General features: G+C 43.6%; 1 protein-coding gene across 4 annotated transcripts in view; it reads left to right on the top strand.

Annotated features, from left to right (window-relative positions):
* luzp1 (leucine zipper protein 1) overlaps positions 1–14,139 on the top strand; it is a 43,974-nt gene extending 29,835 nt beyond the window's left edge. For all 4 annotated transcript variants that reach the window (XM_055053246.1, XM_055053242.1, XM_055053244.1 and 1 more), the window contains 6 exons: positions 1,798–2,139; positions 2,641–4,792; positions 5,229–5,734; positions 5,805–5,981; positions 10,488–10,726; positions 11,227–14,139. In XM_055053246.1, coding sequence (XP_054909221.1) covers positions 2,008–2,139; positions 2,641–4,792; positions 5,229–5,734; positions 5,805–5,981; positions 10,488–10,715 — 3,195 coding nt within the window. In that variant the 5' untranslated portion in view covers positions 1,798–2,007 and the 3' untranslated portion in view covers positions 10,716–10,726; positions 11,227–14,139. The remainder of the gene's footprint in view (positions 1–1,797; positions 2,140–2,640; positions 4,793–5,228; positions 5,735–5,804; positions 5,982–10,487; positions 10,727–11,226) is intronic.
* The last annotated feature ends 993 nt before the right edge of the window (positions 14,140–15,132 follow it).

Below are 15,132 nucleotides of genomic sequence, written 5' to 3'. Positions count from 1 at the left end.
AGACGTCGGAGGAAGCTGTGCAGATCCTCCTGTGTTGTGGTTTCAGGCTTCAGGATGGTGAAGCTGTAAAGCGGGAGGAAGAGGATCCGTGGAGCCGGCCGTCGGGTTGGGAGGGGGGACAAGTGATGATGAGCCCAGATGTGGCGTCCTCCAATCGGGTCGATACGGACCTCCTTTCTTCCTCTGTGAAGCTGATGGGGGGGGGTGATGCCGCTACCTGAATCATTCATGAGATCTATGGTGACCCGTAGCAACCACTAACCCCGCCCCCTGACCGGCAGGGCGGCCATATTGGTGGCAGTCATGGCGGTCCTGGTGATTCTTAGTGACGGTGCTGAGGGAGCAGCAGCTGGGCGGCGAGTCGAGATGTGCTGCTGTCAGCAGGAAGAGGGGATCAATATGGGACAACAGAGCTGCACACACACACACACACACACACACACACATGTACACACATACACACACACGCACACACACACACACACAACCTACGACAAAGGATGGTGAAAGACAGGCTTATTCATAAAAGCATTGATGGTCTGTTCTGAAATCTGGAATATATTAAATTTACTTCTCTGACTTGTTTTGTCCTCTATACAAGGCTTTCCTAATGATAAGGAAAAAACAAACAAACTGATGACGAGTGTTTTAGTTTTCTGTTTATTATGGCCGGGACTTTAGCATGTCAATTTTTATGATTTACGTTGATTTTAACACAATGAATTTATTTTTCTGTTTTACTTTTACATGCAAAAGTTTGAAGCTGGAACCATTTTATTTTCACGTTTCTGGTACACCCGTAAATCTGACGCACCATCAAACCTGCTGCAGGTTAATTTCTGCTTCTGCACTGATCCGACTGGATCCGACTGGATCTGAAAATACTTCTGATGTGCTCAAGTTGTGCTGAAAGGAGTTAACCAATCAGACAAGCTTTTCAAGCCTAAATTAGCATGTCAGTGCTAAGCATGTAGCCGCTAATGCTAATGTCATAGCTCACAGTCCACATTTCTAAAACAAATCTCCATGAATGATCAGGAGTTCCTGAAACTTTGTAAAGATGAACTTTGCTTTAATCTGACGGTTGAAGAACCTGAATAAGATTAAAAACTCTACAAATATTTTTGTAGAGCTCATCTATCTATTTATTCAATAATTCAGGAGCAAAAAGGGTTTCTGATTTGAAAATTGTGCTCATGTTGAGTGTGAAAAGTAACTCTTGACATGAATATAAGAAAGTGACACTTTTGATTTTGATGGTAAAAATATGAAGTTGCATATTTTCCTCCATATGTTTTGCATTTCAAGGTGAAAACAACTGATTGTTTTCTAGTTTTTATAACAGGTTCATAATAAGAACATAAAATTATCAGACCGACTGTCGTATCAGAAAATCCATGGAAAAATGGGACATTTTACAACATTTTTATGGAGCTTAGAAACTGAATAAAAAATCCCCATAAAGGACCATCAGGGATTAACTCAGGAAGTTTGAAGTCTTGAACCACATTGATGCTTCAGTTGCAGCATTAATGATTCACAAACACAAAATTCACACTGAAATTTATCATAACAACACTTGAATTTTGTATCTTAAGCTGCTTTATCTCTGCTCGATGTAACCTTGACTCAGAACAAGCTTCTTGGTGAACTTAGAGGATGATTTTGTTTTACTCTGCGTAATCAGCTACTCTTGACTCATTTTTCTGTCTTTCTCGCTACTTTTGGGAACAGCAACTGATATTGACAAATCATGGATGACTAATTAGTGTCATTTCCTGTCTTTCTCTCCTACAGATGACAGATTTGTCTGCTAAACACCATTTAGAGCCAATTTTGGAGACCTAAACAACTGCAACAAGTCAGGCTGACAAGAGGACCAGAAGAGCGAGTGCCTTGAGGTCCAGCTATCACTGCCACACAGATGTGGAAGTCCCAAAACGCTGCTATCAAATAACGACGACGTCGAAAACAAAGAGGAAAGAATCGGTTGTGAAGTTAGCAGCCATGTCGGATCATAAAGACATGACGCACCGCCACTTACGGCACAAGCTGCAGAGTCTCGGCAGGAGGCTGGATGAGCTGGAAGAAGCGACCAACAAGCTGCAGAAGTCTGAGGACGAGCTGCTTGACCTGCAGGTCGGTGGCGCTTCAACTTCAGGAGTTTGGGTCGAGTTTTACAGGAATCACAGCCAGATTATTACAATAATCTTCTTCAAATTAATGTCAAGACATCTTGTGATTTAAGCTTTTCCTGTTTTATATTTGTTATTGTGTATTTACATTGTAATTGGCACTTTTGGAACCTAAAGTTACAATAATTCATAATTGGTTCATTATTAGTTTTTCCACCGTGTCAAATGAAAGAACTGAATGAATTAGTTTTTAAGATTAACGTGGGGCCAGAAATATTTTACAGTATTAAATTTAAATTAATACATGTGTAATTTTTTATGTAGCTTACCTGCTATAAGCTAACTTAACAACAAGATGAATATCCATTTACGAATTTGACCTCCAGTCTCCAAACCCAACCTGAACATGACTCTGTTGCTAGTTCAATGTGTCTGAAATGGTTGATGAAGACAAATTGGAGATTTATTATAGGACTGACATGAGTAATGGTTCCATCCTCTGCAGGACAAGATCATCCAAGCAGAAGGCAGCAACTCGTCCCTGCTGGGTGACGTGGAGGCGCTACGGAAACGTCTGCTGAAGATCCAGGGCAAGGATGAGGAGGTACGCAAAGCCGAGGACCTCTGCCGCACGGTCCGCGAGAAACTGGAAGAGGAGGAAAACCTCACCAAGGAGCTAAAGGGCGAAATCGAGCGTCTTCAGCGGAGGATGGCTGAACTGGAGAAACTGGAGGAAGCTTTTGGTAAAAGCAAGTCTGACTGCAGCCAACTGTGCCTGAGTCTCAACGAGGAGAAGAACCTGACCAAGAAGCTCTCCTCGGAGTTGGAGACGCTCAGAACGCGCTTGAAGGAAGTCGAAGGCTCTGAGACGAAGCTGGACAAGGCGGAGCAGGCGCTGGCGAAAGAGCTGGAGAAGCTCAAGGCCTTCACTCAGGCGTTTGTCAGCGAGCGGAAGAAGCTGCTGGAGAAGCAAAGAGAGGATGAGAAGATCATTCAGAAGCTTTCAGAGGAAAGAAAAAGCCTGGATCATTCAGACTTCATGAGCTCAAGAATTGAGGATGAACTTTCTTCCACCGCGCTCTTCACAAGTAAACTGTCAGGCAAGAAGAACCTTGACTTCCTGAAGCTGGCAGATGAGAAGCTAGGCATCGTCAACAAGTCTGAGATCAAGAAGGGCTCACAGGAGGAAGACAACAAAGTAAAGGAGCTGACTCAGGAAGTGGAGAAGCTGAAGAACCGCCTCAAGCAGATGGAGGCAGTGGAGGAGGATCTGAAGAACTCCCAGTTCAAGAACGGAGAGCTTCACGAGAAGTTTCAGGTGGAGCAAAGGCGATCTCGCCAACTGAGCGAACAGGTGGAGCAGCTCCGGATGCAGCTGTATGGAAAAGCTGGGTTTGGGGGTAAAGGAATCGGGAATGTTGAAAAGCACGGCAACGGAAACCCTGCGAAGGTCCTGGAAAATGGCAAAGCTGAGAACGAGGAGGTGGCATCGATGGGCTTCAGGCAAGAGAAGCCCAAATTTAAAAGTTCTGCAGCGTTTCCAGAACCAGGCTCTCCAAAGCACCGGGTCCGGGAGCTTTCCCCTCAGCACAGGAGAGAAACCATGCTGAGGGGCAAAGGCGAAAGTTCCCCAAAGATGACAAGGCGACCTCTGAGTCCTGCTCTGAGGAACAGACGGACTCCCAAAACCACGACTGCTACCGTTTCTTCAGACAACGGAGTTACATCTCGATTTCCTGAGGAACGCCCAAAAGGAGCCTCGCATTCCTCCGAAGTTAAGAAGGCGTCTGTCCTGAGCCGTTACCCTCCAGCTGCTAATGAACCGAAGCCTCAGAGGACACCGTTCAAGCAGACGGACGCGGAGGTGAAGACCAAAGAGAGGTTCTCTAAAGCGTACGGAGGCAGTGACACGGAGTCGAACAACTCCGACGCTACGCCAGAGAGGGTTATCGCGAACAACGTGTCTGCAGCGGAGAAGGAGGCAGTGTCCGCCTCTGATCAGGAACCGACAGACACCGTTCAAGAGTCTTTGGCATCCACAGCCAACGGGTCGTACACGGCCTACAGATCTCACGTCACTCCTCTGCTGCCCAACGACCCCGGCTCAGACACCCATTCATCTGCATCTGAGACCGAATCCACCGGCTCAAGACCCTCAGAAGTGGAACCTGCGGCTGAGACGATTAGCGCGTCGGTGAGCAGCAGGACAACCAGCTCCAGGTACACCAGATACCCTCACGTCCACGACTCGCACTCGGAGGGGTCTTCCTCCAGGAGCTCCTTCGACGAGGAGTTGCTCAGCAGGGCGCAGTCGGCCGACGGAGGAGGCCGCCACACTCCCGTGCAGACGCCGTCGTCCATCGAGATCCAGAGAGTCTGCAGCCCCCGGGAGGCGCTGAGGTCAAAGGCCGTCATCAAGCCCGCGATTGTTGAGATCGACAGGAAGGAAGTCATGATTTCAGACTCCTTGTCAACAAACGGCAAACCCAAGATCTCCACCAAGCCGATTGTGACCAGCAGCAGCAAAATGACCAGCAGCATCACCATCTACCCCAGTGACCCCAGTTCCTCCAGAACCAGCAGCCGCAGCAGCAGCTTGTCCAGCGAGCCGATGCCGGTGAAGGAGCGCCACACGTCCACCAGCAACTTCGTCATCGGTAGGTGCAGAAAGTATGACGATAACGACCATTTAATAACTGACTTTACACTGAATAACAATCATATTGGTAATAATGATGATAATGTAATTCTTATTACAAAGTATTTTTATTTTTTTATTAGCAATATTTTATATATATTCCAAAAATGTATTGTGTTATAATGATAATCTGTGATCATTTATAGGATCATTAGTCATTTTCATTATTAAATAATATCAATAAAAGTATTGCATTTTATTCTTTCTTGTAATATATGTTGTTCATCAATATGATGCTTATTATTACTACTACCTCTGCTAATAACAATAATGCACATTTTAATGTAAATATGTGTGATTTAAAGTGTGTCGGTGTTAATTAGTAGAATCTGTTGTATGTCTTTGACAATAGAAAGAAATGATTTGTTATAATTTGTGTCTCTGTTTCTTGCCAGGACCCAGCAGTGACCACCGCGGCAGCATTTCCGTCCCGTATGAGATTTCCATCCCTAAGAGTGAAATCGCTTTGCGGCCGAGCCAAGACCAGGACTGTGGCGACGACGAGCGCGCCGATGTGCCAACGAGGTCCAAACTCCACAGCGCCTCCAGGCTGGAGTCCGCCAGCAGCTACGTGAGCCACCAGCGCGGCGGCGGCCGGCGCCGGTCCTCGGACTTCAACGACACAGAGTCGGGCTTCGAGAGCGGCAGCGGCACAGCGACGGTGACCAGCTGGAGAAGCCAGAGGCAAACCGAGCTCTCCGCGGACGACGCACCATCAGACACCAAGAACGTGACCGTGAGGAGCACCTGGAGGAACAAGACGAGCAAGACGATGGTGGACGTTGGGTCTGAAGACGAGGCAGAGACGGCGACAACATGGAGGGCGTATCGGGCGACCACCTTTGACTCGGAGGAAACTGTGAACAACGCGGCACCACAAAAAGGAACTAAACCAGCAGAGGTGAGAACGAGCCAGTCCGTCTTTACCCAGAATGCACAGCAACCGAGTAACCTCCTGCTGTCCGTCCCAGGCGTACATGCGACGGTACAACAGCGTGACAAGCACCAAGGAAGCAGAAGAACCGACGCTGCGCCGAGACCGGAGGTCCGAGTCTCCGGTTACGGAAGCAGGAATTCTGGGAAGGACCATTCCCCATGCACCAGTTACCTCCCAGTCCTGGAGCCGGTCGTATTCTCAGGCACCACTGGTAGGACAACAGACATTCATATCAATTTAAAAATGAATGTTTAATTTCAGCACAGGCCTGTTTCCAGGTGAAATTCATAGTAACATCCTCTTTAGGCCGAACTAATGAAGCAAATACTGTTACTGGTCTGATCCCGTCAGCTTCGTTTTAATGGGTTTGAACTTTCATTCACACCAGCTTTGTTACATTAGTTTACATTAAATTAGTTTGTCTAGAGTCCGGTTCGTTTGCAGAGGTGTGGACACATAATCGAGTTCTGTTACAGACCACAACAACAAACTCTGGTCCACCTGCAAACCTCCGTCTGGGTTCTGTTGAAATGAACTCTGGTTCAGTTTGAATGTGTATGTGAACGCCAAGCGGACCGGAGACCGCTCCAAAAGCAGGAAATGGACGACAGCGCAGGGCATTCTGGGTAAATGCAACCAAAACAAACACGAGGTAGCCTAGTGAAGCCTATCATATAGATTAGCATTAATTTACTTTATGTACGATGCTAAAATTAGCTAGAAAGCTAATGCTAGCTTAAATAGTAGTAGTGTCATTTGGGCTAACATTAGCATTCTCCACCTGATACTGAAGCCACAGTCTGTAAGTTAAAATTTGCTAACATGCTAGTTAAAATGTTACATTTACTACATGTAGAATATAGCAGCAGCGCATTAAATAAAATTAACTTAAAAGCTAATACTAGCTAAAATGGTTTTACATTTCCAGCTGCTGTGATTCTCTTGTCAAATGTTAAATTCAAAAATAGTTTATTAATCCAGGTTGAATCATACTATCAGTTGTTTTAGATGCTTTGCACAGTAAAGATCTTTTCCAAGCAACTCAAGATGATTTCTAAACCAGCAATTATTTCCAAGTTTCTCTCCAACATGTGACTGAAGTTCATCTCCAATTAGATGTGATTTTTTTCTGGATCCGTCCAGGAGAAGCGGTTTGTGTTTTTCTTCCTCCATGCCACAGCTCTGCGACTTCAGGAACAGTTTTTGCAGGCTTCCCTCCTGCTGCCTCAGTGCACAAAGAGAGAAGGGTGGGGCACAGAAGAAAGGAAGGAAGTAAAAAAAAAGACACCAACTGTGGGAAAAGAAGGTTCAAAACCCTCAAGGAGAAGAAAAAAATGGACCTTTGCAGTTTAAAAGTGCTATAAATTGACGGTGCCGTGCTGTTTTACACAAACATACCTCTGGATGTTTACAGAACTCCTGCAAAGGTTTGAGTTTGTGCTGAAACCTGCTGCTCACAGGCCGACAAGCTTCATTTGTCCTGATTTTCAAGGTTCTGCTTTGTTTTGCTGTTTATGCCATCAGGTTAAATTTATTACTCGGGCAGCAACTGATACACGCTTTTGTACTTTAAGATAAATGTAAATCTGGAAAGTGTGGTGTGCATTTGTTTGTTGAAAGATGCTCAGTTGGTTTATTGGCAGAGAAAATGTACATTAACAGTTTGAAGGGAGAAATGCACGCCACCAGGTTATAGCAAAAACTGCCACAGAGGTTTCAAACAAGTTGATCAAATGGCCAACACCTGGGTGAACCTGACCCTGGCTCTGAGACGCAGCGTCTGCCCCTCTCAGCTCCTTCAGACTAGCCAGCAGCAATTAGCAAACACCTGGTGGAACTGCTGAGCTCATCAGAGGAGCTACTTCTCTGTGAACTGCTGGTAAAAACATTGTTAAAGGATTAATGGAGGAGCCATGTTGGGCTGACTTCCTGATGGCAGAGATTCAGAAAGAGTAGGAGCTTCTTAAAGAGACAGGCGCCAAATTACAAAGCAAAGTTTCTGTTAAGGCGCTGACTGCCTGATGCTGGTCGCTCCATTTGGACCCGGCGGTGGCGGCGCTGAGGCCAAGTGTGGAGCAGATCCGGCTGTGGAGTTTGGACTCCAGCATCTTAGGGAACAAAGTGTTTATTTTCTTATTTAAAGATTAATTATATCACATGTATTTGCATATTTCCAATGTATAAGTATGTTTTAGATTACTAAACAAAAAAATGAACAAAATGTGGCCATTTTTAATTTAATCTGATTAATCAATTAATTGTCAGAACAATGGATTATTAAAATAATCATTAGTTTAACACATTCTTAGTTAATTTTCAACAGAAAAACTCGTTAATCTGCAGAATTGATCCGTCATGTGAGCTGCTGAGCCCAGAACAGATCTGGAATCAGCTGATCGTGGATCAATAATGTCTGATCAGTCGGTCTGTAGGAAGCAGTGCAGCAGCATCGATCGCAGCTCAGCAGGGAATCTTACATCTGGATTAATATTGATTCATTTCCATCTTGGTGAAGAATTTCCCAGATTTTTCAAAATGTGTAAATTTAATCTGATTGTGAAAACAGAAAACGATTTATTGACAATTTATTGAGGATTTATTTCACAATTCTTTCTTGGATTTTCTCCAGTTTTCTGTTAGCTTTCTGCCCTAAAAGGCAAACCTTATCATCCATGGTGGATATTTGTTTCCATAAATAACCTGATAGTTTGGAACATTTACTGAAGTTGTGGCAAATTTGTGAAGTTAATCAAGTGATTATTGTTTTAAAATATGTACATTTTCTGCTGATATCAGAAATCTATAACCTCCTGCATGAGCTCAACCTCACTGTCCTATAAACGCTGATGCACTTTTTCCTTCCACTCAACCTTCCCCACCTCAGAAGCCTGAACAGAACAATTCTGATCTGCTGAACTGAAACGCAGCAAAGCTGCGTGAAGCCTGCGCCCGGGTCGCAGGTCAGAGCCGCCATGTTGGATGATCGGGGCAGGAAGACGAGCTGAAGTCGCCTCAGTTTGACGTTTCACCCGCCGCGCCGAGGCTGATTTAAGAGTTTGGTTTGGCAGCGGTGCGTCATTCCTTAACACCGGTGCAGAGGAGGAGAACGGGCCGGTCAGAGCAGGGATGTGATTCATTTAGCAGGATCTCGCCTCCGGCTGCAGGATGAAGGAATCTAATTCAGCTCTGATCAAGACGAGTTTCTGAGTCAATGATTCTGCTGACAGCCAAAGATTTGACTGTTGCTTTTTACTCACGTCCTTAATCAAATGTTTATCTCCTTTAACTGCATCTGCTTTCATTTTCACCAAGCAGACAGAAACGATTCCCTAAAATATCACTGAAGGTGAATCTCTTAACGTTGAGCTCACCAGACTTTTGGATCCGTCTGAATCTTTAACTCTTCGTTTCACTGGCCTTGTTTTCCCCCAACATGTAATATTTTTACGTTTCTCATCAACTGAACATCCTCTAAAACAAAATAGGGCGGATCGCCGCTGGACCGGAAACTAGCAGCTAGCTAGTGGCATGTTAGCTACTAATCTGATTCTATCCGAAAATATTCAAGTCTTAGTTTTTATTTCACGATTGTCTTGGATTCCGATCCCTGCTGAAGAAAAGCATCCCCACAGCATCATGCTGCCATTACCATGTTGAACTGTGGGGTGTTGTGAGCTGATTTCTAACAGTCAGTTGCTCTGGATTTTATTTATGGGATTAGGAGGCTGAGTACATGTGCCTGCCACACTTATGAGATTTTTATTTGTAAAAATGTTTTTTGAGCTCATTTTTCTTCTCCTTCACAAATACAGAAAGAAAAAGTCACAAATCTGCTAGAAACCATCTTGTCTGAGTGACATGAACGGACTGAAGTTTCATCAAAGTCTGGAAACTTTTCCGGCTCGGATCACAGATTTTCCTGAGACGTTTTAGCAACTTTTGGTTACCAAAGAAGGAGAAAAAAGCCGTTTCCTGCCCCAGCGTCTGCAGCAGGAAGTGAGTTCGCCGCTCGGCAGTGCAGGCGGTGACTCGCTTCCTGCCTGTTGCCATGGAGACCGGGAAGGGCCGGCCAGCGGGCTCCATTAGAGCCAATTAGTCAGAACTCGCTCTAAAACGGCGGCGGCAGCTTTTGCCCAACAAGTTTCACTAATTATGGTGCTTTTTTTTTAAAAGCTGAAATTACAGGAGCGGGAATTGCACCGTCATCTTCCTGCAGCGGGGTTGCCGGGGCGACGAGCGGGGAACGTGCCGAGGCTGCAGCCGCAAGCTAGAAACTCGGGCTTCAGTTTCTAGTCAGCCCACCAAAATGATAAATCTCTCGGCTTGGGGCATGTTTGGGGTTTTTGGTTGGGAATTTTTCCCCTGGCAGACTTTCTGTGTCGCACCGAGCAGCTTGTGTTTAATAGCCACATATAAGAAACATCCCGACTGGAGGAGAAAATACGGATCTGTTTATGTTCCAATCCGCTTCAACAAAACCACACATTAAACACGGATCCCTCCATGTTCTATGCAGACCCGTTATGTTCCAGAACCCGGCGCATCAGAACCATTCAGGGAAAACTTCCTGCACAAACTCAGACATTTCTAAAAGTTTTTAGAAGAAAAACTTCGGAGATTAAAAAATATCTAGAAAAAAGAAAATTTCTGGATTTGCTTCAATGAACCCAGACCTTCAGTCCAGCCACGTTTTGACCTCTGACCTCCTTCCTTCCAGGCCAAAGACGCCCCGGACCCGGCTCCGAACCCGTGCTGCAGCCCGGCCTCCTGGAGGCGCCACCCGCCACCCGGCGCCTCCTACGACCGCCTGACTAAGGCGGGCGGCGCCTCGACCCGAGGCGGGGAGCCGTGGGCCGGCCGAGGCCCGGCGCCGTCGACCCGGACGGACGGGAGGACCGGAGCAGGAAGCAGAACCTGGAGCCACTGTCAGTCGGAGCATCGCTAGGCTGGAAGCAGGTCAGAAGAGATTCAGAAATGTTGAATTTTTAAAAACGTTGCAGATCAAACCATGTTGAAGACGCCGGATGTGATTTAACTCCATCAGCTCTGACCAATCAGGCTGAAGAAACGTTTTTCCCCCGTTGCATCGGTGGAGGCTCTGGATATAAATGCATGCCACACCTTTCAGATTTTATTCAGTTTAAAAACCATAAATAATTTTTATCTCCTCCTCTTTTAACGACGTGATGTTTGTGGTTTTAAGGTGAATAAAAAATAAAAATCAATGTGAGGCAACTTCACAGAGAAAAACTCAATTTAATTTCTGCATCACTAAATTTATATTTTCTGTGATAATTTCCTCCAAACTACCTTTTAATTAACATCATTATCTTTATTTTCTGGAAATTTACTCCAAATAAAACATCTTTTCCTATAATAATGAGCTGAATTATTTGTCTGCAAATACGTTCAGATTATTTTTAATCTAACGTTGCTGTTTCTTCCTCTCTGTTCAGCGCTGAGCCAGTTTTCCAGCAGCCATTCGGTCCGAAAGCAAACATCTGTTAGAGAAGCTGAGGCTCCGCCCCCTCTGGATCTGCTTCCTCTTCTACTTCCTGTTGGATGTGTTATGATGTCATATTGTCCCCCCCAACCTGTGCGCCGGATTGTCCTGCAGAACCAAACCTTCTCCCTCCCATGTGACCAAAAGCAGGAAGTGAATTAATCCTGTTACTCCATCAGCCCCAACTCTTCTTCTTCTTCTTCTTCTCATGCATTCAAACAACGTGGAGCGCGGCGAAGGCTCCAGCAGCTTCTGCAGCGCCGCATAATGGCTGCTGGCTGCATGGCTGTAAGTAGAAAAAGAAAAGCACTTGAAGGCTGCGACTCGGCATGCGACTCGGCATGCGCGCTGCTTAAAGGAGCAGTCGGCGAAATTGGGATCATTTTATTCTGCTTTAGTTTTATTTTTGTGTGATGTGCTTCCTGTTCCTTCTCGGGGTCGTGTGGGAAAAACTCGCTGAAACGCGATGAACCTGTCAAACCGAACCGGTTCTGGATTCAGACGGAAATGATCAGATTTATGAAACGAAGCGACGCGTGTCCTCCATGAAATGAAACGCTGCATCCTGATTGGTCCGCATGGAGCCCACTACGACACTTTACGAACCGATCATCCAATCAAACTGTTAGGATTCACATTTCCTCACTGAACATGAGAACCATTAAAATAAGACAAAATTAACTTACAATGAACTTCTCAGCAAGAAATAAGTTCTTTTTTAATTCAATAATTCCTTCATATTTATGGAAAATATTTTCTCCTGGCAGATTAATTTATGATAATATCAGATAAATCGGACATTTTCCATGTCATTTAGTGAAATAATCTGGTTTCATGAATATATTTAATTAAAATAAAAACAGATTTGCTGCTGAGAAGTTACCTGTAAGTTCATGTTTTATTTGAAGTGTGCTAAAGTATTTGCAGTAGGAATTAGACCTGAAGGATTTTGTGTTTTTGCAGAGTAGCTCGAGTTGCCATCTTTTATTTTTTTCCTGACATCCAGAGTCTTTTTCTGGCCCCTCTATGTGAAGCAGCTCCTGGCCGCCTGACTGAAAGGTCAGAGGTCAGCGTCTAATCCTGTCTCTGGGTCTCGACTCAGGGAGGGAGACGTCGCCGCGGGTCGATTGAAACGCTGGCGGGAGGATCGAGTGTCTGGTGTAAAGTTCCTCCTCGTCTGCTTCTGTCGATTTCATCTGAATTTATTTGAAAATATTTGGATAAATGATGAGAAACTGTTTTCTCTCTTGTTGGGTTTTCATTGATCCCATTTAAACAGAAAAATCATAAAGTGATTATTTTATAGTTTCTCATTTAACCAAATATTACTCAGGCGTTTGTATACATTTAAACCTAAAATCACATTTTTCCTTTTCCTAAAATAACTTATTGCAATTTTTTCATTATTTTGTTTTTCACTGGAAAAATCCAAAATCCAAAGTATTTCTGGTTTCTAATGCAAATTGAACTAAACTAAAAAGTAACTTTTCAGCAAGATGTGGGAGATTTTACGTCAATAATTCTTTAATGTTTATTTAGAAGTACATATTTCACACTTTTCAAGACATTTTATGTGAAATATTATGGTTTTAAATCAAGATTAAAGAATTATTTTCTTGTAAGTTAGTTTTCTCTTAAAGTTTACTCAAATATTTGCATCAGAAATGAAAAATACTCGCTGATATTTTAGTGTTTCCAGGCCCAGTCGGATCAGTTCAAGCCCAAATGAATCATGGTTTTCCTGCAGATGGATGAGAAGTTCTGTTCCTTCGGATCAGAACCCGGTTCCGGTGTCATGGTGACGCGTGGCTGGGATGCTTTGAGGCTCCAGTTTGGGATTAAATCCCCTGAAGTTGCTGTTGTTGCGTCAGGAATGCGAATCCGACAGAAACTCAACAGAACGTCAGAAAAAGTTCCTGCTTTTCCGGACCTGCTGTGTTTTTTCACCATTGCTAAAAAAAACAGGGAAAACTGCTGCAGAACTACAGGAATCATAATCATTTGTTACTGTTTTGTTTTAACTTTGTGCCAAAATCATTCCACAGTATTTACGGTTTACATTTAGCAACCCTCCATGCTGACGGATAATCTGCCTCCAAGATGCTGGATAAAGGGGAGATGCTCACTCTGAGGGGTTTTCTATATCCTGTTTTGTTTCTTTGTGAAACAAAATGTTATTTTTGAGTCTATAGATTTTATTTAAGGAGAAATGTATAATTTTGTAAAGTGGGCCTTATTGTTGAACTATATAGAGTATTTGTTCATCTTGATTTTTTTATCTTCGTCGTTGCTCTTACACTCCTGGAGAGTCCGTTTTGTGTTCTGGTTGTTAAACATGAGCGTTTTTCTCACAGGTCAGAGAGGAAAGAAGCTTTTGCTGTTTGTTTTTTTTAATTAAAAGTGAAAGTTGTTGCGTTTTTAATCAGATTAGAGCAGATTGTTTCTGTTAAAGTCGGACCGTTTGGTTCTCCAGCCTCAGATCTGCTTTCCCTCAGAAATTCAGGGTTTTTACATCTGATGAAAGCATTCAGATCCCTCCTCTCCTCATACATATATCTGTATATAAATGTAAATTGCGAAATAATCTAACAAGAAATGAGAATTAAAGGATGATATTTTTAAGTGGATCCCTCCTCTCTTCCTCTGTTTTAAACAAGACAAACTCTCTGAGTTGTTACTGGATCTGAGTGGAGCCAGGTGGGCTGAATGACGATGCTTTTTTATTTTTTACCTCTCAGCTTTAGATTTAAACGATGTGCATGTTTTAACCGTACCGCACTCTGCATGTAGGCCTCTTTAAAGCTGCCAACTGTACAGCAGACCATATGTATTCCAATAAAAATAAAAAACCGACCTGTTTGCAACACATCTGTGTTATGTCCACTTCTGTTTTTCTGCTTACTGTCGGGATCGGAGCGTTTACACACGTGTGTGAGAGAGAGAGAGGGAACAACAGCTGACGGCGTGCAGAATAAGCAAGCAGGCAAATTGTTCGGGTTCAAAGAGGGAAAGCCACAAGCTGCTGAGGAATGCCGAGTCAGCACATAACGCCGCTCTTAAAAACAGCTACACCTCAATCTGCTGATCATCTCCTGCTCCCAGGGAACCCAGCCCAACCTGTTTCTGAACATCATGTTCCCAGTCTGTGCAGAAGTATTCACACCGACCAGAAACCAGATTCATTTGCTGGGATTTAATTCCAAAGCAGAGGAAACTGATTCTCTAATATGGAGGAGAAGCTTCCAGCTTCTGTGCTCCACTAATCTGGGAAAAACTACCAGAAAACTGCAAAACTGCAGAAACAGAGTTCCTTTAATCCAAAACTAAAACCCTGTTTATCGCTGCCTTCGGTTCACAACTGGAACATTGATCAATACATTTGGTTTTATTTCATTTCATAATTTACTATATTGTTTTTATGATGTGAAACATTTGAACAGCAGTGCTGCTGAAATAAACCTAAATATTTATTATAAAGCTAAATCTGTAACTCAGAACTGGAGATATTTAACTTGTAAACAAACTATTTGGCAAAGTCAGAGCTAAATAATTAGCCCCATGAAAACAGTGAGCAAGCTAACTATTTAGCTCCAACCTATTTAGCTCTGGGCTAGCTACATATTAAATTGTAAACAATATTTGGTTAGCTCAAAGCTAACCTTAATTTAGCTTTATGAATATTTAACAAGCTAACTATCTCTAAATTACCAGCTTGTGAACTAAATATTTAGCAAGATACTAGCTAGAAATTTAGCTTTATAAATATTTAATAAGCAAGCTAACTAGCTAAACATTTAGCTAGCGCAGAGCTATTTATGTAGTTAGCAAGCCAAATTTTTATGTTGCAAGCTTGCAAACC

Source organism: Poeciliopsis prolifica, unplaced genomic scaffold, assembly GCF_027474105.1.
Source record: "Poeciliopsis prolifica strain line A6 unplaced genomic scaffold, Auburn_PproV2 SCAFFOLD037, whole genome shotgun sequence".
Lineage (NCBI taxonomy): Eukaryota > Metazoa > Chordata > Actinopteri > Cyprinodontiformes > Poeciliidae > Poeciliopsis > Poeciliopsis prolifica.
This window is presented reverse-complemented; position numbering and strand designations above follow the sequence as displayed.